At 37.0% G+C, this 8,784-nt stretch overlaps 1 protein-coding gene across 4 annotated transcripts in view; it reads left to right on the forward strand.

Annotated features, from left to right (window-relative positions):
- Positions 1–8,784, forward strand: part of Robo1 (roundabout guidance receptor 1) — a 423,922-nt gene that overhangs the window by 288,893 nt on the left and 126,245 nt on the right. For all 4 annotated transcript variants that reach the window (XM_023724107.1, XM_023724108.1, XM_004639080.2 and 1 more), the window contains exons 4-6: positions 3,045–3,165; positions 3,543–3,681; positions 6,560–6,687. In XM_023724107.1, coding sequence (XP_023579875.1) covers positions 3,045–3,165; positions 3,543–3,681; positions 6,560–6,687 — 388 coding nt within the window. The remainder of the gene's footprint in view (positions 1–3,044; positions 3,166–3,542; positions 3,682–6,559; positions 6,688–8,784) is intronic.

The raw sequence follows: 8,784 nt of genomic DNA on the forward strand, positions 1-8,784 counted from the left end.
ACACACACATAAATAAATAATAAAAAAAAATAAAAATTGTAAAAATAAATTTGTACTATATTATGCCAAAACTGCAGAAATAAGTTACTACTATTGAAAATTATTTGTCTTGCTGTTGCTTGACTCTAATGTGTTTAAAAATAATTGGTAGAAACATGTGTTTTATATTTAAGACATGTTGACTTATTAATGTTTAAAACAAAGGGAATGTTTAAAACTTGTTTGTCTTGTTTTATGTTACTTTTGTGTTGATTTCTATTACTCCAAAATTTGTGTAATTTCTTTTAAAATGAACTATTTCCTAAATATGCAAAGGCATTCAGGGTTAGATTCTGAGCTATAGAAAGAGATTCGATGTATTGCCAAAAGTTATATGGCAGATCACTTAGCGTCCATTGAAGCAGTCAGTTTTTAAAATCACTGTTTTGCTGTAGTGAGTTTGCTTTCTCCAGATCTTTGGAAATATTTAATGTACTTGAAAATAAATACATGCTGAAAGATGATACTGTAATTTGTAAGGATCTTAAAAGTATGATATTCAAAATACCATACTTCTTCTAAATCTCAAGAAATCATATTTATTTAACATAAATTATTCAACAGAATGTAGCAGTTGTAGGCTACATATTCGTTTTCATTTGTACCACACAGTGCGAAGGGCATGGAGCTTGCATGAAATGTCAGCCCTGTTCCAACTTGTGATGTGATATGAGACAAGTCATTGTCCTCCTGTGAAACTTCTGCTAGGTGTCTTGAAAGCTTCTGGGGCTATGAAGGACAATCACACATGGCCCTCTGCTATCAGCTCACAGCTAAGAAGGAAAAATTGACCTTTAAAAGCACAATTAAAACTATATTGTGATGGTGGAATAGGCGAGAGATGTGGTAGGTGATGGCATACTTTTCTGAGTTGCTGGTCCTTTAGTAGAAGGTGAAGATATTTCAACACTTAAGCGTCACACTCAAATGGACCAATGACCAAAATATAAATGTTATTCTTTTTTAAAAAGTTCCTCAGAAAATATAAAAATTAGTATTATAAGTTAACAGATTCAAATTAGGGCTACATCTCTTTCCATAATTCTACTCTAAGACTCTCTGAGGACACAATTAAAAAACAACCCTATGTGTGTGTGTGTGTGTGTGTGTGTTGCTGATTACACTGCCATTTATAAGAGGAAGGAATAAAACATCTTAAGTGTCTATCAATAAGGAAATTGCTGGATAAATACGTTAAAGTCATATAATTCAATAGTGAGTAGCCATTAATTGATGTTGATTGTTTATGTAATGTTTTCCACAATTCAAATGGTAAAATGTCTACATTTAGTTGAAAATGCAGGTCATAACACTAATATGTCACATTGTTCCACTTTAGTAAAATTGTGTGTATGACAAATATTTACATGTGTCTCACTTACTCTTCTCTTGTTGCTAGGACAAATACCCAACACCCAAAATGAAGGAAGGAAAGGCTTCTTTAGCCCACAGTTAGTGGAAATTTCAGTCTATACTCAGCTGGCTCCAAGGCAGAATGGCTCATGGCAGAGAGCAACCTTTCATGCTGGTGGCATAGAGCAGAGAACAAAGGGAGTTAGAAACAAAAAATATAATTAATTTTTGTGATAAACCTTTCAAAACTCACTAAATTGAATAGCAGACTACATTTCATCTTTAGTAGTAAGTAGCATGCTGTCAGCTAAAATCTTTTGGGTGGTTGCTGGGTACCATGGTCATTCTACACACAAAGGCCAGGGTGATGCCAGTGTAGAGAAAGCCGTCCTCCATAACTAGATGGGGTAGGGAGCAGCAGGCGGAGAAATCCCTGGGTGATCCTTGTCCTGAAGTTTCGGAGTACCTGACAGTGTGTTCTTAAAACTACTCTTCAGATGCCAAGTTTTAAATTAATACTGCTCTCTTAATATTTGATTGACTGTGATATGGCTAAAATGTATACTTTGGATATCTATATTACAGAGTTTAGGCATGCTAAAATGGCAACACCTTCGCTTCACAATGTAGCGGTCTCAGTAAATCTTGTCTGATTAAAAAGATGTTTGAATGTCCCCATACCTCTTCCCTCACCACTAACTTTTGAGTCCTTGTTTTTAGCCTTTCTTTGCTCATTTGTGTTTTTAGCCCTTTTTTTGCTCATTTCTTTATACAGTAAATGTGCAGTCAAAACATCCACAGATAAACACCTTAGAAATTATCCTTTATAAAACCTTTCTGAGGTTAGGACTTTACAGACATTCAGGGGTAAATGAACTTAAGCCCACAATGAAACTAAAATGTTTCAAATTTAAAAAGATGGTATGATTTAAAATCCATGTTTCCCATCAGCCTATTTCTTTGTCCCGGATGTTTGGTACATTTACAGTTAAATCTCATGCACTGAATTAAGTGTTTTGGAGCAGACCTGAATGGACTTGCCACATGCTTTCTTAGGAGTTGTTCAGTCCATGCATGTTAAAGGTCCTACTGGGAGGGGGGAAAAGTCTATATTTTTGAGGAAATATCAGATTCTACTGTGTTGACAGCTGAGATACAGTCCTCTAAAGCAATTCTGGCAAATTAACAACCTAGAGAAAATCATATTTCCACATTTTGTCATTCAATCAAACGCTTTGCTGAAATCATTTATAGGCGATAGACAGACACACATTAATTTTATTCACAAATCAGGAAATTCTGTTTTCTTTGTCTACTTCCTAATTAAGTTATTCATGAATTTCATGGGTTTTTATTTAATTAAATCATGTGAAATAACTTGACTGATATGAAAAGCAAATCTCTAGTGTTAGAGATTATAGAAGTTTGACAACAGTAGGCAAGGAAAAATGTTTTCTTTATATGTGTGGTACAGAATCTGTTTGAAGGCACTCCCTAAATAAATATAGCAAATACTCTTCTTCAGCTGTTTGCTATAACTCTGTTTTGATTTAAATGCTTCGAAGGTTGACATTGTTTATGAGGACCTCTCTCATCTAAGGGTTATCCGAAGCTATTTTAGTCACATCCACGTCAATTTTTTTTTTTTCAAGATCCGAGGAGGCAAGCTCATGATAACGTACACCCGTAAGATCGATGCTGGCAAATACGTCTGTGTTGGCACCAACATGGTCGGGGAACGCGAGAGCGAAGTAGCTGAGCTAACTGTTTTGGGTAAGTGTGATTTTACCTCATCTGCTTACTCAGACGTGTGCCTCGTGATTATCCTGTGGCTTTATAAAAGGGAGGAGGAGGTGAGTTATCAAAGAATAAATGTTCTTTATACAAATGAGGAGGGGAATATAGGTCCAATACTATCTGGGTGCAAGAGAAAGAGGGGAATCAATGACGTGGCCCAAGATAAAATGGCCTGGAGTGTGGCAGAAGAGCTAAGAGGAGAAGGTCAGCACAGACAGGTTCCTAGAAGAAGGGGCCTCTGGGGAATAATTTCCTACATAACGTTTTAAATTATATATCTGTTCTTAATTAACATCTAAAATGATTTTCTGCTGATGCCTCTTTTATTTGGAGACTATTCTTTCTAATTTTAGAGAGACCATCATTTGTGAAGAGACCTAGTAATTTGGCAGTAACTGTGGATGACAGTGCTGAATTTAAATGCGAGGCGCGAGGAGACCCTGTGCCTACGGTGAGGTGGAGGAAGGACGATGGCGAGCTGCCTAAATCCAGGTATTCGAGAGTGTTAAGGGTAGGATTGGACAGACCTTAGGTACTGCGACACTGTTCTTCACCTCCAGTGGGACAACTTACAGATTTTACTATGATAATGTGAGAGGAATGAGCATTCATTGGAAAGTATTCTTCCAAGCTTGAATTTTGCTCTCTTGGACTAGAGACACATGGTGTGATACTTGGTCTCATCCTGGGCAGCAGCATAGAGTCACAGCTCCCATTCACCCAAGTAATCAGGAAGAAAAACAACCAGTATCCTACAGCACACCATTTTGCTAAGCTAACACTTTTAGTAGGCTGAAGCATGAGATACACTTAAATTTTTTTTTTTTAATTTTACTTATTTGATACAGGGTCTCGCTATGCAGCTCAAACTCTTAGTGATCTTCCTGTCTCAGCCTCCCCAGCTCTTGGATTACAGGCATTGGATTATACCTAGCATGCCTCTTTTCAGTGGCTGGTCCGGCATGCCCTGAGTGGCATGGCATGGCATGTGGTACCAGGGATTGAGCCCCCGTTCTTGTGCTTGCCAGACAAGCATTTAGGTATCTCCCCAGCTATCTCCCCAGCTCCTGACATGTATTTTTGACTTATAATGCCTTCAATTTATAAGGGTTTTTTTCAGGACATACCCAGAAGCCGTAGAGCTTCCATATATACCGTGATCAGGGGACCAGGTAGGACACCAGAGCTAATCTAAGTGAGGAGATTGCTGTGTTTTCTAAGTTTATAGAAGGACCATATTTTCTTGATCCTGCCTTGCCCAGGAAACCCTTGTGAAAGGTGAGATTTCTTACACATAGTTTTCTTCTCAAACAAATCACAAGCAAAACAAAATTCTTACATGAGGCTATTAGGAAAAAGAAGATCGGCACAACCATGAAGACGTAACTGTGAGCCAATTCAAATCTTGGGAAAAGGGATCAGAGTTCCTTGTTCTCTGTTAAGTCTTACACTGACTGGGAGCAGAAACAGAGTAATTAGAGGGCCACAGGGAAAGAGGCAAGAGAATACACAGGTGCTGTGTGTAGTCTGTGCTCCCCGTGGTACCTGCTCCTTCAGCAAGCATGCTCTCAGTTTCTTCTGTGTGTGGGAACTGGGCCACTGGCATGCACTTAGCTCCTGTCCTTACGGGCAGGTCATTACAGAGCAACACTGTCACGGTTTTCTTTGACCAGATAAAGGTAGCCAAGTAGAAGGGAGTGTGCAAAGGGACATGACACATAAATAATATTTGAGAAAAATGCATCGGCTTAATAATCAAAAAAGAGTTAGTGTTCTGGTGGAGGTCATTACAGCATAGCTACAGATATGAAAAGGAACATCCCGTCTTTTGAAGGACAGGGTTTTGTATGGCGTCTGCATAACCTGTGCCATAAGAAGCAATATGGTATAAGATTAGAAATTGGAGCTGCGTCACCAGCAGGCTTGTGTAGGGAAGTATTATGAGTGTTACTGGCTGACAATGTTGAGCAAAGTGAGATTAGTATTAGCAGTTGCTTTCCTTTTTTTGTTTTTAGAAAAAATAATTTTGTTGTCACTCTGGATGTCACGTTACGATGAGGAGATGCCAGTAGTGGGGACACTTGGCTGCCCTTGCAGAGATAAAAATGTAAATTTATTATTGTCTCAAAAATAAAATAAAAATTTAAAAGAGATTAGCAACAATAAGTAACATAAGACACAACTACAGTAACACCTTAAATAATGTTATTTAAATCTTTTATAAAAAGATGTAAAGCGCTTGACCTGGAGATGAGGGGGATATAGAGCTCCAGAGTGGAGAGAAATTTCTGGGACTACATTGACAAGTTTCATGAATTTGTTGGAATGTGGAGGGTCAATGGAGGGAGACAGAAAATTTGTTGGAAAAGGAGTGTGAATGGCTGAGGGAAAGGCCAGAAGGTGTTATTAAAACATATTAAATATTAGTTGCCTGTCAGGGATGAGACCCCACTATTAGTTATAAACGTGAATGTGGAACTTAGAGGAAATACTGTTGGAAGTCTTTGTGTTTTGAATCAATATATAAGTCACGTGTGTAGACACCATAACTGAGGGAGATCAGGTAGAGGAAAAAAGGGAGCTAAAGGGAAAATTCAAGAGAAACCCAATGTTTAAGGGTAGGGCAGATAAGATGAGGCAAGTGAACCCTTAAGGACACCATCAGCTCAGACATCTGCTCTGGCCCTACTCTAGTTGAAGATAGTACTCAAGTGACATTGCCTTCTACTGTGACAGCTTCCACATCTATAAAAGGAACATAAGAGTTCATAAACTTCTTGTACAACTTTGAAAAGTTTTATATCATAACGTTTTAAGATGGGAAGAATTTATTTTATTTTAATGTATTTAGTACAGGGCCTACAGGGTCTCACTAAATAGATTGGACTCATAGCAATCCTCCTGTTTTCAGCCTCCTAAGTGCTGGGATTACCGGCGCACACCACCACACCCAGTCTCAGTCACTTTCTCAATGTGCTGTGGGGGTGAGGCCAGCACAGCAAGCTGAGGATTGAACCTAGTCCTTTTGTCTGCTTAAGCAGGCACTTTAACCCACTGAGCTATCTGACTGGCTCAAGACTGGGGAAGAATTTAATTAACAATGTCATTGTATTTTAGTGTGAAACAGTAGCTTGAGAAAAGGAAGAAAAAATACCAAGTTCATCTAAAAGTCTCCTGCTGGAAAGTGGCTTAATCTGTTAGCTTATAGACAATGAAAACAAGACGCGCATGTAGATGAATCCCATATTTTATACTTTTAAGTTTTCTGAAGTGCTTGTTGTATTGATTTAAAGCCTAGATATGTATGCGTTGGAATGTAATCTTTCTAGAATGATCTTATTTAATGTTCTCTCTTTTGTGATGCTGTTAGATATGAAATACGAGATGACCATACCTTGAAAATTCGGAAGGTGACAGCTGGTGACATGGGATCTTATACTTGTGTTGCGGAGAACATGGTTGGAAAGGCTGAAGCATCAGCTACTCTGACTGTCCAAGGTAGGCACTGGGGAGTTGCTTGCCGTGCTGTGCTTCATGGAGCATGTTCATGTTTGGAGAAAATATGTGTTACCTGTTTTAGATATAGACTTTAAATATGGCTCTCAATATTTTATGTCAAGCATAGTTGAAGGAAAGTTATCACTTACCTAAGGGCATTCTATACGTATTAAAAACTGAACTAGATTTTCAAAATTTGCAGAGTTCTATCTTGGTCAAAAAAAATTATGCTTCAATCCTTAGGTCTTTAAAAATAGTATCTTTCTAATGTTCTAACCAAAGGACAATTATTACCATGAAATCTTTGTCTTTGGAAGAAACCAAATCTGTTACATCAGATCATGTCTCTTCAAGGATTTGGAAAATTGATAACACGAAGAAGGGAGCATTCTATTTCTCCCCTGAAATGTGAAACCACGTGGAGGAAAGATACTTTGTGATCTTTTTCTATGCAGTGTGTATTGCCTGTGATGTAACAAACATTCAGTATTTGCTGAAAAAAAGAATTTCACTTGTACTTTGCTATTTTTGAGAAAGGCTTGTTATTTGGTGTTACATGAGCCAAAGTAAATATGATAATTTGTATCTACAAGTTTTCTGAAAGTCAGGAATCCTGTTCTGTGCACACACATTTGTGTCACCTCCACTGTATTCATGATCTAGATGTTTTCATCATCTTCACTCCTTTTCTCCTTTCTCTATAATATCTAATGTTAATCTCTATGTGTTATGAGAATTTTTCTTTTTCTTTTTTGCTGATGATGGGTTGTTTATTGTGGATTTTCAGAGGCAGTGACCTTTAAAACATTTTATTGGTGGAAAAAATCTCTATTTTGACAAGGATATATAGTAAATGGGTTTTAGCCATAAGCCACTTAGCTTATTTCTTGGTCTGCCATTAGCAACACTTGGTGCTGTCATCTTTGCTGAATACTGTCTCTTTTGAGGCTATTAAGAAGAAAAAAAAGTGGCTTTTGAGAGAGTGTTTCTACTGTGGGCTTTCTGCAAAAGAGCCTTGTGGGCTTTTTTACACTAGGAAAAAAAAGAATAAAGAATAGTCCCTTCCTGTCTCTAGAGCCATTATGTCTCACTTTGGGGTTTTTAGCTTAACCTCATAAAGACAAAAGGAAGAAAAAGATCAAGAGCAAACATTGAATTTCTAAGGCCTAGACTATGTCTCTTTAATCTAAGTTAGACTTGAACTCTACATGAAGCTAAAAGCATAAGAAAAGAAAACCTCTTTACATTCAGAAAAAGCATAAATTTAAGAGATGTCAAATTCAAGTACAAAAGTCCTCCACAGAGAATGAAATAGCCAAGAAGAACATAATACATGAAAAGGTGGGACTATCTCCTGGCCATTATGACAGGGAGGTTGATTGTCTACCATATTAATGAAATCTGTTTCACTTGTTTAAAGTCTTTTACCTTGGTGTACGCTTTTGCAGTAGCCACTCTACTATATATACAATGGATGGTGAATCAAGGTAGATGTTTCTGTGATCTTAAACTTGGTTTGAAAGGCCATTCAGCCTTAATTTTTTTATGTTAATGCCTTGATCTCTAAGCCTTGATTTCAATAGAAATTTGGTTACAAATGATCAAATCCATAAACTATTTGATAAATATAGATGGCTTCATTTCAACTGTATTTAGTCTTTGATACACTCATGAAAGATCTATATACAGTTGAGTTCAACGTTTTGCTTCATTTTAATATAAAACATGCATAAACCTCACTGGTAAAATGTCTGTTAAATATTTGAATAATATAAACATTATTTTAAGAAAGTAACATGATTTCTAACTGCAAAAGATAACTTGGGGAAAAGAAAACTAAAAACAGCTGAAAAGTTAGGCATTTTTGTTTTGTTTTGAGATAAAATATAGAAAAATAAAGTATTATGAATAAAGTTAATATAAAGGAAACTAGTCAGAAATGAATTTTTTGGTAATAGGAAAACTTGCAAGAGTAAATTCAGTAGCTGTTTGATTTCTGTGTCACATGTCATTCATTATATGACACCTTAGAGATCATATCACCCAAAAATAATCTTTCAGTTAGGGATATAGCTCAGCAGCACAGTGCCTACCTGG

This window comes from Octodon degus, unplaced genomic scaffold (genome assembly GCF_000260255.1).
Source record: "Octodon degus isolate 3935 unplaced genomic scaffold, OctDeg1.0 scaffold00106, whole genome shotgun sequence".
Taxonomy (NCBI): Eukaryota; Metazoa; Chordata; class Mammalia; order Rodentia; family Octodontidae; genus Octodon; species Octodon degus.